We start from the raw sequence: 16,005 nt of genomic DNA, 5'->3' as shown, positions 1-16,005 counted from the left end.
GGAAGGAATTCAGAGCATAATGCTCTGCATCTGTAGATTTCCTCTAGTTGGAATGGGATTAAATAAATAGTCAACAGCATTATTATCAGTGAAGCTGTTTCAAACCAGGTGAAGGGTAAAGGAATTAAGAGAAGCTTATAGTGCTGCACTTGAATTAACATTTGAGGATTAAGCAAAATCTCTAAAAAGGCATTAGTCAAGAAGTGATGAGTTCCTGAGCACATGTCTAGGTGGGGTATGCTCAGATTCATTTCATGAAGTCATTTTACTTTCCCAACGTTCACTTCTATCAGGAAAAGCAAATACTTGGGGCCTCACCTGCATCCAAGGCAGATGCTACTAAATCCACCAGAAAGCTCATTCCCACTGGGTCCTCAGTCCTGGAACTCCCCTCATGAGTACTTCAACTGCCAATTGACTGGCATTTACATGATCATTGTCATCCTTATATATTTAGCATATAAAGTGTTCTAAACAACCGTGTCACAGAACCTCAGATTATCAAATGCAGAGGAGACTTAGAAGCCATTTAGCTCAAACTATTAAAAGTTTGCACCGACCTATATTTATTTTAAAGCCCAGAATCAGAGGCTGAGCTAGCGAAAGCCCAAAGTGATTCATCCATTCAGTTAGCATGATCAGAGTGCCTTCTATATGCTAGGCACTCCTCCAGATCCTGAAACTACAGCAATGAACAAGAAGAATGAGTTTCTTGCCCTGGTTAAGCTTACATTCAAATGGGGAGACAAAAAAAAAGCAAGTAAACAACTAGGCATTCTTCCTGCAGCTTGAGACAACTGCTTTGAAGGAAATGGACTGGATGGTGCTGTAGAGAGTGATGAAAGGAATAGCAGGCTGGTGGGCAGGGAGACTTCTCTGAAGATGTAATGCTGAGCTAAGAGCTGAAGGATCAAGGGACCCAGTTATATGAAGTGCATTCTAAGCACGGAGCATGCAAAGGCCAGGAGATGGGAATGAGGCCGGCCCTGGGGAGTAACAGAAAGAAAATCAGTGTAACTAAAGCATAGAGAGGGAGAAGGAAAGCAGAGGGCAAGGAAGTTAGACAGGCAGGCAGGGACCAGATCCAGCAGGGCCTCGGCGGCCATGGGAAAGAGTTTAGATTTCATTTTTATGTATTCACTTATTTGAGACAGAGTCTTGCTCTGCCATCCAGGCTGGAGTGTAGTGGCACCATCATGGCTCACTGCAGCCTCAACCTCCTGGGCTCAAGTCATCCTCCCACTTCAGCCTCCAGAGAAGCTGAAACTACAGGGGCATGCCACCATGCCCGACTAATTTTTGTAATTTTTGTAATGCTAGGATTTTGCTGTGTTGCCCAGGGTAGTCCTGAACACCTGGGCTCAAGTGATCCTCCCACCTTGGTCTCCCAAAGTGCTGGGGTTATAGGTGTGAGCCTGCACGTGGCTGAGTTTGGATTTTAAGTGCAATGCAACACTACTTCTCATTCTCAGATTCCTCATTTCCCCTTTGCAAACATTCACAGTGCCAAGTTCTGCTGCGTCTCATGAGGACATCTACTGTTTATTAAGTAATAATGATGAGGCTCAGAGCCAGACATCTTACATATATTATCTCATTAACTCTCACATCAGCCCTGCCAAATAGAACTGCCACCTTTCCCATTTTATAGACAACTCCCTTGCTGGTATGTGGCACAGCTGCTCCACTTATTTATTCATTGACTTATTCATTGACTCACTGATTGACAGATTGATTCATTCATATTCATTGAGCACTGACTATGCCAGGCATTGTATGTGCAAAGACCTGTAAGATGAGGTTGTTCTCACTGGGTTCTCATGGTATAGTGGAATGTCATGTAAAACATGAGCCCACGACTCAAAGCGTGTGAAGCAGACCACCCTGGAAGCCCAGATAAGGATAAAATTGTCCTATGAGTGGCTTCAAGGGCCACTCAGCACATTGTCAGTAGTTGAAAACCCTCTGAGCCTCAATTTCCCCTTTGGTGAAGTCAGAGTATTGAATAAGATCCTCTTTGAGGTTTTGTTTTGTTTTGTTTTGTTTTTTTTCCTGTTCTAGCATGCTGGGTCCCAGGTCTCATGGGAAATGAAGGAAAGCAGGGGCAGACAACAAATGTGAGAGGGTCTACAAATGACAGCCTTCAGAAATGGAATTTATCAGCCACAGGAAGTGCTGGCCAAGGGCTGACATTTAGTCATTCACTCACTCAATAAACTATTGTAAGTACGCATTCTGTCCGAGACACTGGACTAGGTGCCAGGGGCCAGTGGTGAATAAGATAGACAGGGACAGACAGGCCTCATGGGTTTTCCTGCTAGGAGAAAGGGGAAAGGATTGATATACAAGTAAATATTGAATGGCAAGTGGGCCTTCCCAATGAAATTTGAATTTCAGATAAACTACAAATAATTTTTTAGTGTAACTGTGTCCAAAATATTGCACAGGACCTTCTTTAACTAAAATATTATTCTTTGTTTATCTAAAATTCAAACTTTACTGGGCATCTTATATTTTTTCTGGCAGTCCTCTGGCAAGTCTTCCTGAGGCAATTCCCAAGGAAAGTAGGAATTTGCAGGGGGTGGGGAAGTTCATTACAGCCCAAAAGAACTACCTTTGTGATTTCGCGTTTCAACAATGCAGCGATTGCAACCATTTCCCAGGTTTTTGGAGGGTGCTGACGGCTGAGAGTATCACTTTTTGGTGGTTCAGAAAGAATCTAGACCACTGTCTACACCACCTTCCTTTTCCTTCTTCACCCAGCCCCAATCACTGTTTGGTGACCAAGGCTGCATTCTGCCACTGGGGCCCAAGGTTGCATTCTGCCCAGGGCCGTGAATTGAGTAAGATTTCCTGAAGTAAACACATGCAAATACCGTGTATGCAGGGATGACTGGTCTGGACAGACTTCACCCACAGGCCCAAGTCACTGGCCAGGGAGACTGACTCAGGCCCCAAAAGTTTCCAGGGAAGGTGAGGTGTGGTTTCCTGAGTAAACTCTGAGGGATGAACAGAAAGCAACAGGCCGTCCCTTAGCACAGAGGCTCCACAAACTGTTAAGTCAGGATCTTCTAGAATCAGAAAAACATCCTGAATCCTCAATCCCTTAACACCAGGGTATCGAGAAGCTCTCAGCATCTATGTTCTCTGTTTTCCCACAAACAGAATCTAAACTGAAAGCTCCAGAAGGGCAAGACTGAATTCTTCTCCAAATTCCACCCAAACCTGGTACAACATATCCATCACTTAGAATAGATCCTTAACAACAACAACAGCAGCAGCAAAATAGTCATAATAGTAACAAGGAACAGGAGCTGCCGATAGGAGCCATTACGGTGTGCCGAGAACACTGCTAATGAGAAATAATCCATTCGTTTAATTTTTACAATAATGCTGTGGGGTAGCTAATATTTCCCCATTTTATAAAATAGGAAATAAACCCAGTCAAGCTAAACGATTTGCCAAGGCCACATTCTTAGAAAGTGACAGAGTCCTGGTTCACATCCAGATCTGACCTCAAAGCATAAGATCTTAACTCTCTGCTACATGATCCAATGACCTTGCTGTACCCAGTGCAATGCCCTCATTTTATAGAGGAGGAGGCAGTACAGAATAGCAGAGCAATTAAGAGGAATTAAGGCTCTACGACGACTCCCTGGCTGAACCAAGAGTATGAGCTCAAGGTCAGAGTGCCTGGGTTCAAATCATTCCCAGTCTGCCACTTTTTTTTTTCTTTCCTTTTTTCTTTTTTTAAGCTAGTGGTGTGAAGCAGTAGGAGTGGAGGGGGAACACAGAAATCTGTAACTGGCTGTGATCAATTAGTTATAAACACCTGTGTACTTGGACTAGCCAGAGTCGGCCACTTTCTATCTGTATAATCCTGAGCAAGTTACCAAAACTTTCTGGGTTTCTGTTTCATCATCTGTGAAACAGGGATAATGACAGTGATGACATAGATCGTTATGAGGGGAAATGAGTGAGGCAATCCCTGTTGGCTACAATTACAGTCAGAAGAGTTGAAGGGAGAATAGACTCCAGTCCAGTTGGATGAGTCCTCCAGAAAATCTCCTGAGTGGAGAACCATTGCCTGGCCCCTGGATGCCCAAGAGGAGACGATGGGAGCCATGCGCCCATTTGGGAGCCCACCGGGTGTGCTTTCCACAGAGGCACAAGTTTGGCCTCACCAAGGAGCCCAAGACCAAAAGATACCTCTTCGAATTCTTTTTTTTTTTTTTTTTTTTTTTGAGACGGAGTTTCACTCTTGTTGCCCTCGAATGCAATGGCGCAGTCTCGGCTCACTGCAACCTCCACCTCCCAGGTTCAAGTGATTCTCCTGCCTCAGCCTCCCAAGTAGCTGGGATTATAGGCATGCATCACCAAGCCCAGCTAATTTTTGTATTTTTAGTAGAGATGGGATTTCACCATGTTGGCCAGGCTGGTCTCAAACTCCTGACATCAAGTGATCTGCCTGCCTCGGCCTCTCAAAGCACTGGGATTATAGGTGTGAGCCACCGTGCCGGGCTGACCTGTTTGAATTCTTGCATTCATGCCATGTGGAGCGTCGGCAAGCCTCTGCCATGCTCTCCTGAGTTTAGTTTCTTTGTCTATTAAATAAGGCAGTTGGATAAGACAGTCCCTGAAGCCCCCTTCCTCTCCTATTTTTAATCTTAAGACACTTAATCTGAAGTAACGCCAGAGGTAAAATGAGCACAAAATCACACCATGTCCAAGGGCTGGATTTTGGAAATGCTGGAACATAGTTCCTGGTTTGGCCAGTGCAGGGCTGAACGAGACCTGCATGGGCCCGGCCATAATGGGACAAACATTCTTTTGGGTGAGACAGTGTTCAAGAAATTATTGCATAATGACTTGATTGTGAATCTTTTACACCAAGTGCTTACCGAGCACATGCTTTGTGCCAGACACTGTGCTGGGTCCTGGAGTAAATGCCTGGTGGACGAGGCAGACCTGGTCCCTGACCTCCAGGGCTTATTATGAGAAATGGCTTAGGGAGGGGGCTATAACAGGGGGATTAGAAAGGGCCTCCCTGAGGAAATGACGTTTTCTGAAGGATGAGTAGGAGTTGGCCTGGGCAGAGAGCTATGTGGATAACTGCATTACTGCCTTTAAAAGCCAGCGTCCAGAGAGGGGGAGTGATTTGCCCAAGGTGATCAAAGAAGTCTTTGCCAGAACTGCCAGTAGAATCTCAGTGGATCCTGGAAGAAAGAGCCAAGTGTTCAACCAAGTAATCAGTGTTTACATTTCCAGTAATGGGACAGACAGCCATTATGCCTCCGCATGTAAAGCACAAAGAAAAACACATCACCTCTGTGGTGCTCCTGCCAGAAATGCGTGACCTGCATCTAATCACAAAGAAGTATCAGACAAGCCCAAATGAAAGAACAGTTCTGCAAAAGATTTGGTTTGTACCTGTATCCTTCAAAAATGTCAGCGCCGTGGAAACAAAGACAGACTGAGGAACTGTCTGAGATTCAAGGAGACTCAAAAGACAGTGCTACATGGGTGTCTGAGACAACTGACAGAAATTGAATATGAACTGTTTATTAGATTATGGTGTTGCATCTTTTTTCTTTACTTTTTAGCAATTGTTTTCTTTTTTCCTTTTCATCCAGCCGATTGAATGGATGGTAGCTTTCCTTTCTTTGTCTTTCCTTGCCTTGCCTTTTGCCTTGCCTTGTCTTGCCTTGCCTTTCTTTTCCTTTCCTCTCCTTTTCTTGACAGGGTCACACTCTGTCACCCAGGCTGGAGTGCAGTGGCGCAATCATGGCTCACTGCAGCCTTAACCTCCTGGGATCAAGTGATGCTCCCATCTCAGCCTCCACAGTAGATGGGACCACAGGTGTGCACCACCACACCAGCTGGTTTTTTTATTTTTTGTAAAGACAGGGACCCTCCTATGTTGCCCAGGCTGGTCTCAAACTTCTGGGCTCAAGTGATCTTCCCACCTCAGCCTCCCAAAGTGCTGGGATTACAGGTGTGAGCCACCACACCCAGCCTTTTTTCATGTTTTCTTCTTCTTTAAGACAGGTTCTTGCTATATTGCCCAGGCTGGAGTGCAGTGTCTATTCACAGGTGCAGTCCCACTACTAACCAGCATGGGAGTTTGACCTGCTCCCTTTCTGACCTGGGCTGGTTCACTCCACCTTAGGCAGCCTGGTGGTCCCTCACTCCTGGGAAGTCACCATGTTGAGGCTGACCACAGGTGTGCACCACCACGCCCAGCTAATTTTTTCATTTTTTGTAGAGACAGGAGTCTCTCTATGTTGCACAAACTGGTCTCAAACTCCTGGGCTCAAGTGATTCTCCTGCCTCAGCCCTCCGAGTAGATGGGACTACAGGCACATGCTACTACTCCCAGCAGATAATGGTGTCGTATCCACATTACATTTCTATGACTCCATCATTGTACTGTGGATAGGTAAGAAATGTCCTTGTTCTAAAAGTACTGTGGAAGTACTGTGAAAGTACTATGGAGGTACTATGGAAGTACTGTGGAAGTGCTGTGGAGGTACTGTGTGGAAGTACTGCGGGGGTACTGTGGAAGTACTGAGCAGAAGTACTGTGGAGGTATTGTGGAAGTACTGTGGAGGTACTGTGTGGAAGTACTGTGGAGGTACTGTGTGGAAGCACTGTGGAGATACTGTGGAAGTACTGTGTGGAAGTACTGTGGAAGTTCTGTGGAAGTTCTGAGTGGAAGTACTGTGGAGGTACTGTGGAAGTACTGTGGAGGTACTGTGTGGAAGTACTGTGGAGGTACTGTGGAAGTACTGTGGAAGTACTGTGTGGAAGTACTGTGGACATACTGTGTATTTCCAGAACAGAGATATTTCTTACGTATCCACAGTGCAATGATGGGAGCATCGCCAGTACTTACAGACAAAAGGGCATGATGTCTGCAACTTTCCCCCAAATGGGTCAGAGAAAATGGAGAGAGAAAGCAAATGTGGTAAGATGTTAATGAATGATAAATTTGGATGAAAGACATACAGTTCTTTGTAGTATTTCAAATTTTTCTGTTAAGTTTGAAATTTTTTTTCAAAATAAAGAATTATGAGTAAATATGTAAATAAATAAAGAGAATCACCAGCCTTGCCTCGGTGGCCAATAGCCCCTCACCCCACTTGTACCCCAGAACTCCACGGAAATAATGCCCCATGCCCTCTGTCTCATGGGGAAGAGAGTACCTCTTCTGTGTTGGGGACGTTAGCAATCTTCTTAGAGTGTGCGACATGGCCCACGACGCCCATGTCCAAAGGGAAGACGATCTCCTGGTCGGGCATCACCAGGCAGTCTTCAAGGACAGCATCCTTGTGGACATTGAAAAGCCGGGTGGCCAGCTCCGCGATGCCGTTGCGGGTCCTGTACATGAACAGGCTCATGCGGTCTGCCTGCAGGAGGAAGCATAGCTTCTTCAAGACGTTGAAGATGCATTTTTCTGTCTGTAAATTCTCCTGAAAGTCCCGCAGGAGATCAAAGATGATTTCACTCTCCTCCACGCTGCTCGGGGAGTGGTAGTTGCTGAAGTCCACGGCGGCCTCCTTGGCCCCAAGGAGGTCGGAGATGACCTTAGCTCGGTAGTGGAGGTTGTAGTACTGTTTGGCAAAGCCGATATTCGAGTCCAGGAATTTCTCCACCTCCTCTGCTGTCACCTCACCCATGACTGGGAATCCCACTGGTTACTCTGTAGAAGGACTGGGACGGAGGCTTTCCAAGGGCAGTTTGGCGGTCTACAACAAGTCCAGTCTGGACTTCTCTGGGTCTTGTCTGCAAACCCACACAGAAGCGGGAGCAAGCTTGAGAGATTAAGTCATTAATATTTCTCAAGAACAAGGATTATGAGGATCAGTGTGTTCCAGATGCTGCAGGGCCAGATGGGAGAAGGTGAGAGTTTTCTTTCACCTTGGTCTAGTAAGAGCAAAGAAGAGATGTCTGCACAGAGCAGGAGGTGGGCTGGAGCACCGCCAAAGCAGAGGTTGCAAAAAGGCAGCACAGGGACAATCTACTTGCTATAGGTGTGTCTTCTCTGACCTTTGTTAATTTTCTTAAATATCTGACACAGAAGACTGACATTTACTGCTTAGGAGATTTGTTTGGCTTCTCTGTCCACATTTCCCCATGGCAGGAATGACTGAAGCTGAGAGATGACTGCCTATCAGCCTCCGCATCCCCTGACCCCTTGCCTCATCCTTCCACTCCCCTTCCCAAGGGCCTCTCCCATGTGGGCTTTCAATACGCAGGGCCCCTCTGCCTGCTGTCCTCATGTACATTATGGATCTGGTATGTGTAGTCTCCCATGTCACAATCTTTGCACTAAAGTTTTTATCAGCTTTAGATTTTAATGACTGTAATTTTAGAGACCTAAGGGCCCTCATAAAACAACACACCTTTCAGTTTTTCCTTTATTCCAAAAGTAATACATATTACATTCACTGTTGAACATACACAAAGAAGATAATTAAAATCACCCATAATCCTGTTACTCAAAGGTAACCTTTAGTAACATTTTGTTTTTAACCTCTAGTTAACTCTACCCATTTCACAGAGCCTTAACTTTAAAAATCTGTTTTCCTTCAACCCACTCCATCTTTCTCTTGGTGCTTTAATGTGTTTTTGTCTGGTTTCAGCCTGTAATTTCTTGGGTTGTCTGTCAGAAATACATACAATGGGCTGGGTGCAGTGGCTCACGCCGGTAATCCCAGCACTTTGGGAGGCCAAGGTGGGTGGATCACCTGAGGTCAGGAATTTGAGACCAGCCTGGGCAACCGGGTGAAAACCCATCTCTACTAAAAATACAAAAATTAGCAGGGCATGGTGGCACTGCCTGTAATCCCTGCTAAGCAGGAGCTTGAGGCAAGAGAATAGCTTGAACCCAGGAGGCAAATGTTGCAGTGAGCCAAAATCGTGCCGTTGTACTCCAGCCTGGGTGACAGAGCTAGACTCTGTCTCAAAAAGAAAAAAGAAAAAAAGAAAAGGAAGGAAAGAAATACACGCAATGGTCCATGTTCTGTCAACTCCAGCGAATCTTGAAATACCAGAATCCTCATTAATGCCCCTCCTGCCCACTAGGAAGGAGACAGAGCACTTTTCTCTCTGGATGAAACTTACTTTAGCTTCCATGACTATATCCGCTAGAGCCTGGCAGCTCTATGTTGTGAACCATGTGGAATGCATAATTATAGACAGCTGCTAGCACTTTGAACTTCGTAAATGACCTTTACTGGAAAGCAGATTGCCTCCTTTATTGGAGAGTGTAAAAAATTCTCGGGGCACTGCACTCATCCAGCACTCTGCACAAGTGCCCACCCCCCAATCTGGCAGCCTGTGTAGCAGCCAAACTTTCCAGACACTCCCATAAGAAAGAACTGGAACTCTCTAACCCAATGCACTTTCTCAGCTCTCTGCACGCCTTCTCCTTCTTAACTTCCAGATTTCAGGTCATGCAGGTCATCTCTAGTTATCTTATCCCAAGTAGCCCCCAAATACCCTCTCCCCGGTTTCTGCCGGTCATATCAGCCTACTTATTTTTCTATTACATTTATTACTATCAGCAATTATCATGTTTGTTTTTGTTTCCTTGTGCTAGTGTCTGTCCTTCCATTATACTGTGAGCTTCATGAGGGCAGGGATCTGTCAGGGTTGATTCCCTAGGCCTTGCAAGGACGCCTGACACATCCTTGGTATTCAGTATTGTGATACTGTGATATGTGCATTTGGTCTTTGACACTATTTCCAGATAACACAATTTCTAAAATCCTTAGAATCTCCAAAGTGATGTATTTTTGTATGCTAATGATTGACCAGTGCCTGGCAATCCCTAGGTAGCTTCAGGCTGAGGGGCTGGTCACCTGAAAGACTAAGCCCCAATTAGAGGGTGGGACTTTCAGCCCACCCTCCAACCTCTGGGAAGGGGAAAGGGGCCTGAAGCTTTAGTTGATCATCAGTGGCCAGTGGTGTAATCAATCTTGCCTGTGTAATGAAGCCTCCACAAAAACCCAGAAGGACAGGGTTCGGATGAGCTTCTGGAGAGCTGAACACATGGAGGTTCCTAGAGGGTGGCGAGCCCAGGGACCATGCAAGCCCAGAGTCCCTTCCCTGACACCTCGCCCTATGCCTGTCTTCATCTGTATCCTTTGTGATATCCTTTATAATAAGCCAGTAAAGGTAAGTAAATTTCCTTGAGTTCTGTGAGCCACTCTGGTAATTAATTGAACCCATAGAGGGTGTCATGGGAACCCCAGCTTGAAACTGGCTGGTCAGAAGTTCTGCAGGCCCAAAGGCGAGGCACAGGGGAACAGTCTTGTGGGACTGAGCTCTCAACCTATGGAATCTGAGGCTATCTCCAGGTAGAAAATGTCAGGATTTAATTGAAATAGAAGATCCACGTGAGTTGGGCTATACCTATAGTATTCAAGAGGCTGAGGCGGGAGAATTACTTGAGCCCAGAAGTTGGAAGTTAGCTAGTGGTCTCCTATCAAATAATAACCAGCCCAATCCTGCTTAGCTACCAAGATTAGGAGACATCAGACACATTCAGGGTGACAGGGCTATGAACTCTATATCATGAAAATCTTTCAAAGGTATTTCCTTTTTTTTTTTTTTTTTAAGACAGGGTCTCACTCTGTCAGTCAGGCTAGAATGCAGTGGTGTGATCTCAGTTCACTGCAACATCCACCTCTGAGACGTAAGTGATCCTCCTACCTCAGCCTCCTGAGTAGCTGGGACTGAAGGTGTGCATTAGCATGCTCAGCTAATTTTTGTATTTTTCCTGGAGATAGGGGTCTCACTATGTTGCCCAAGCTGGTCTTGAACTCCTGGACTGGTCCACCTGCCTCAGACTCCCGAAGTGCTGGGATTACAGGCATGAGCCACTATGCCCAGTCTGTCCCATTCATTTTAATGATTGCAAAGCATTTCACTGCATGGAGGTACCAGAATACCATAGTACTACCCTCCGCAGCCAGGTTTCTCAACCTTGACACTGTCAACATTTTGGGTCCAGTAATTCTTTGTTGTGAGAGGCTGTCCTGTATGTTGCAGGATGTTTACTCTCATTTCTATCACTAGATACCAATAATACCGCCTCAAGTTATAACAACCAAAAATATCTCCAGAAATTTCCAAATCACCTCAGTTGAGAACTATTATCCCATAGTTAGATATTTAGGTTGTTTCTAATTTCCTAATATTAGAAACAATGTTGTAATGAACATCCTTATATTTCTTAGTAGAAAATACCTAGAAGTGAAATTCCAGGTCCAAAGAGTATGCAGCTGTCTAAGGAATTTGATAAATTAAAAAAAAAAAATTATCTCCAAGGTTTTACCAGCGTGAATGACAGTGCCTGTCCCAAACCATTAACCCACCCCTCAACAACATCCTGTTGCCTAGTAGATTAAACACTTTTTCTTAATCCTGGCATTAATAGCTCTCTAGAATTTGTCCCCAACACGTCTTACTTTGTTTTTCACAATTTCTCTACACATACTCCAAGTTTTACCCTAATGTTTTCATTCTTTTTTGCTTTTGCCTCTTCATTCTTGCTGTGCCCTCCACCTGTCCCTTACTACCCTGTCCGAACGTCATTACTTCTGTCAATTCTTCTGTGATGTACCAACCAGACTCTTTTTCTACTTACAACTCCCAAACTATTGGTTTCCTTCCATTCTAAGGGGATTTTCTACATTTCAGGTGGTGTTATTTCGGCACACCTGTACTTTCATCAAGGACAAACTCCTTGAATTATAGGGGTAAAACCTGACCCATTTTAAAATGTCTCCTAGAGCCAGGCATGATGGCTCATGCCGGTAATTCCAACTACTCAGGAAGCTAAGGCTGGAGGATCACTTGAAGCTAGGATTTTTAGGCTGCAGTGAGCTATGATCATGCCACTGCCTTCCAGCTTGAGCGACAGAGAGACCCTGTCTCTAAAAAGAGATTTCCCAAAGAGCTCAGCACAGGTCCTTTTCCATAGCATGCCCACCAGAACCACCAAGTTCTGGTTAGAAATATAAGCAACAGTTTGCCAAAAAATCTACTTTTATCTCATTTTTCAACATGCCAGAATGAGGAAGGCAAGGCTGTTGAAAAACTTCAGTCTAATTCTTGGGTGGGTACAAATAAGTTGGTATTTGGAGTGAGTCACCTACCACCTAACACTAACCTATGAAATGGACCTGATTTCAGACGTCAGGGAAGAAACTGGAAATCTGAAACTTCTTTTATTGGCAAAAGGGCATACAAGTAGAGTTAGGGGAGATGTTTTATGTAATCTAGTTTAGAATAGAGCACATACTACTAGAAAGAGGAATATGAGATTTTAGGTCCAGCAATGCCAATGACTCATTCTGTAACTTTGATAAAGTCCCATCTTCTCTCAAGGCTTTGATTTCCCTATCAACAAAACAAAAGAGTTGAATAATTTATCTTTAATACTCCCAGTTCCAGGACCCCATGTCAGTTTTGAGTGAGAGAGGCCACCGTAATTGCTGTGTTGTACAGCCATCACCACTAATTCCAGAAAATTCCCATCAACCCCACAAGAAACCTCATACCTATTAGCAATCAGTCCGAGCTTTCTTCTTCCACTCTCCCCTGGTGACCCCTAATCCAGTTTCTCTCTCTAAGGGTTTGCCTATTCTGGACATTCATATGAATGGATTTATATAATATGTAGCCTTTTGTGTGATTTCTTTCACTTAGCGTAATGTTTTCAAGGTTCATACATGTTGCAGCATGTATCAGTATTTTATTCCTTTGTGTCACCATGCTCTGCTGAAATGTATCATTCCTTTATGAATGAAAAGTATAATTCCTTTTTATGGCTGAATAATGTTGCATCGCATAGATATACCCTATTTTGTTTAGCCATTCATCACTTGATGGACATTTGGGTTGTTTCCACTTTTTGGCTATTATGAACATTCTTGTACAAGTCTTTGTGTGGACATATGTTTTCATTTCTCTTGGGTATATATCCAGGAGCAGAATTGCTGGGTCCACAGGTGATTTTAAGATTGCAAGTTGGGCCAGGCATGGTGGCTCATACCTGTAATCCCAGCATTTTGGGAGGATGGGGCAGGTAGATCACTTGAGGTCAGGAGTTGCAAACCAGCCTGGCCAACATGGCGAAACCCAGTCTCTATTAAAATTGCAAAAAATAGCCAGGCAAGATTGCGTATGCCTGTAATCCCAGCTACCCGGGAGGCTGAGATGGGAGAATTGCTTGAACCCTGGAGGCAGAGGCTGCAGTGAGCCGAGATTGAGCCACTGCACTCCAGCCTGGGCGACAGAGCGAGATGTCATCTCAAAACAAACAAACAAACAAACAAAAGAAAAAAAAAAAAGACTGCAAGTTTGGAGGTAAAGAGGAGGGAATAAAGAAAAGAAACAGGACCAAGTAAGGAATCAAATGGATCAAGGAGAGATGTTTTGCAAGTTCTCTTTTTGGAAAGAATAGCACTCTGAAATTCAGGACCTACTAGAATGTGAACAGGCTGGTCAGCATATGAGTGGCCACCACAAATTCTAGTGTGGGGTGTAAAGATCTCCACAGGCCATTCATCACTACTGCAAATAGCTACGGTAAAGGAACTGGGGGTATTCAATTGGGAGGAAGCTCTGAAAGGCTGTTGGAGGTGAGGGAGAGTGCCAGTTTGTTCAGGAAGGATTCAGAAAGCAGGACTAGCCAGCAGATGAGACATACAGGTTGTTATAAGAAGACAGTACCCAGAGTGCTTATGACGTAGAGCTTGAGAGTTAGACCTGGGGCTGAGTCTGGGCCTGTTATTTGCTATCTGTGTAAATTAGTTAATTTCTCCTGGACCTCACTCTGCTTGTCTGTAAAATTAGAATTATTTGACATGGTTGTTTGGAGATTAAATGAGATAATATAGTAAATATAATGCAAAGCTATGCACCTGATGAATATTAAGTTAAACCATATAAAACTGCCAATGATTATTTTTATTCTACGCAAATGACAATTTCATACTGCTCAATTTAATCATAGGTATTCAATCATTACTAGTTATTGTCACTACCAAGGACTAACTGGATTACCTCATAGGTAGTGAGCTCCCTGTCATTGAAGGTATGAGAGCAGAGAACATGGCAAAGAGGAATCAAATATCGATATTTATATAAGAAGATGAATCTGGGGCTAGCAAGTTAATAAGGAGGTTGTTGCAATATTCCTGGAGTAATGAGGACCTGGCCCAAGATAGGAGGCAAAAGAACTGAGAGAAATGAGTGGGTTAGAAGCAAGAAGTAGAATGTGGAAGCCACGCTGGCTGACTAGGAGAGGGGGCTTGAGAAAGAATGGTGCAAACTTGTGTGATCTGTGTGTCCTAGAGCCTCTGTAGGACATCCCGGAGGCACTAAGTGTCCCCATTCTGGACATTTCGCTGGACTTAAATGTCAATTTAGCCTGCATTTCCTAATGGAAGCCTTTCTGCTTCTGGCTTTCCAAACCCTACCTTCTCTGGGAAGCCACAGAAGGGAAGACTGTTTCCCTTGTGAACCGGCCCTTAGAACTGCCTAAACAGCCTTGTCGGTCTCCACCCTCATTCTATACTTAACCTTAGCACACTCCCACATCTCATTTGTGCTTACCCTTGATCTAGAGTTGATGTCAATTCCGCATTTTGTGGTCGCCTGTTGATTAAGTGATTTTATTTGGCTACTTGGGACCCATTGGGTCTGTGTCCCTGAAGCTTGGCTAATCTTTGAAGTTCTCTTTGTTTTACCTTAAGGATCTAATCTGGGTCCGCAGATGAGCCATGAAAAAGTTCATCCGTATGTGCATTTTAACCTTATGCCCTTTTTTAAAAGCCAGATTACGAAAGGAATCTATACTCAAAAAGAGTTGGGAACTTTGGGCAGTCCTGAAAAGGTCAGATAAAATTAGGTCCTGAAAACCTACTGTTTGGCAATAGTCACAGAAAGGCAACAGCTAGGCTGGGCATGATATGGCATGTCTGTAATCCCAGCTACTTAGGAGGCTGAGATGGGAGGATTTCTGGGGCCCAGGAGTTGAGGTTGAGGCCAGCCTTGGCAACACAGCAAGACCTTGTCTCAAAAGAAAAGAAAAGAAAAGAAAAAAAAGGCAACAGGCAGGAAGGTATGCTTAGGCATTGGAATCAGAGACAGCTTTTCCCACAATTTATAATTTTGACGTTAGACACATTATTTACTCTCTGGTCTTCATTTTCTCATTTGCAAATTGTGGGAAACAATGATACTTATTTTATAGAGCTGTTGTGGGAAGAAGAAGCAGTATGTATATTGAACCTGGTTGACGGCCGGCTCTCAATCAATTATGCTATTAATAATGATAATGTAAGCTAAGTATGAGGCAGTGATATTTGGTAAAAAGGAGAAGCGATATAGATATAGATATTTGCCTATTATTTTTAAGCCACATCTTTTTATTTTTTGAGACAGAGTCTCGCTCTGTCGCCAGGCTGGAGTCCCGTGGCGCAATCTCGGCTCCCTGCAATCTCTGCCTCCTGGGTTCAAGCGATTCTCCTGCCTCAGCCTCCTGAGTAGCTAGGACTACAGGTGTGCACCACCACGCCCAACTAATTTGTGTACTTTTATTAGAGACGGGGTTTCACCATGTTGGCCAGGATGGTCTTGATCTCCTGACCTCGTGATCCACCCGCCTCGGCCTCCCAAAGTGCTGGGATTACAGGCGTGAGCCACCACGCCTGGCAAGCCAAAAATTTTTTTTAAATAAAGTAATATATCTTTGTGTTGCAGATAATTGAGAAAATACAAGTAAACAAAACAGGAATATAATGGTTACCACCAAGAGAAACATTTTAATATATATCCTTTTTTTCCAATCATGTAATTTAAAAAACACAACTGTGGTTTTATAACACATATTTTGTTTGTTTAAAAAACACGTAAATAGGCCAGGTGCAGTGGCTCACCTATGTAATCCCAGCACTTTGGGAGGCCGAGGTGGGTGGATCACGAGGT

At 44.3% G+C, this 16,005-nt stretch overlaps 1 protein-coding gene across 2 annotated transcripts in view; it reads right to left on the bottom strand.

The window, feature by feature from the left end:
• Positions 1-7,789, bottom strand: part of PDE6A (phosphodiesterase 6A, cGMP-specific, rod, alpha) — a 92,602-nt gene extending 84,813 nt beyond the window's left edge. For both annotated transcript variants that reach the window (XM_011985375.1, XM_011985376.1), the window contains exon 1: positions 7,206-7,789. In XM_011985375.1, coding sequence (XP_011840765.1) covers positions 7,206-7,679 — 474 coding nt within the window. In that variant the 5' untranslated portion in view covers positions 7,680-7,789. The remainder of the gene's footprint in view (positions 1-7,205) is intronic.
• Between the last annotated feature and the right edge of the window lie 8,216 nt (positions 7,790-16,005).

The sequence above is a fragment of the Mandrillus leucophaeus genome, unplaced genomic scaffold (assembly GCF_000951045.1).
Source record: "Mandrillus leucophaeus isolate KB7577 unplaced genomic scaffold, Mleu.le_1.0 Scaffold282, whole genome shotgun sequence".
Lineage (NCBI taxonomy): Eukaryota > Metazoa > Chordata > Mammalia > Primates > Cercopithecidae > Mandrillus > Mandrillus leucophaeus.
Note: the sequence above shows the minus strand (reverse complement) of the source record. Positions and strands in the feature narration are given on the sequence as shown.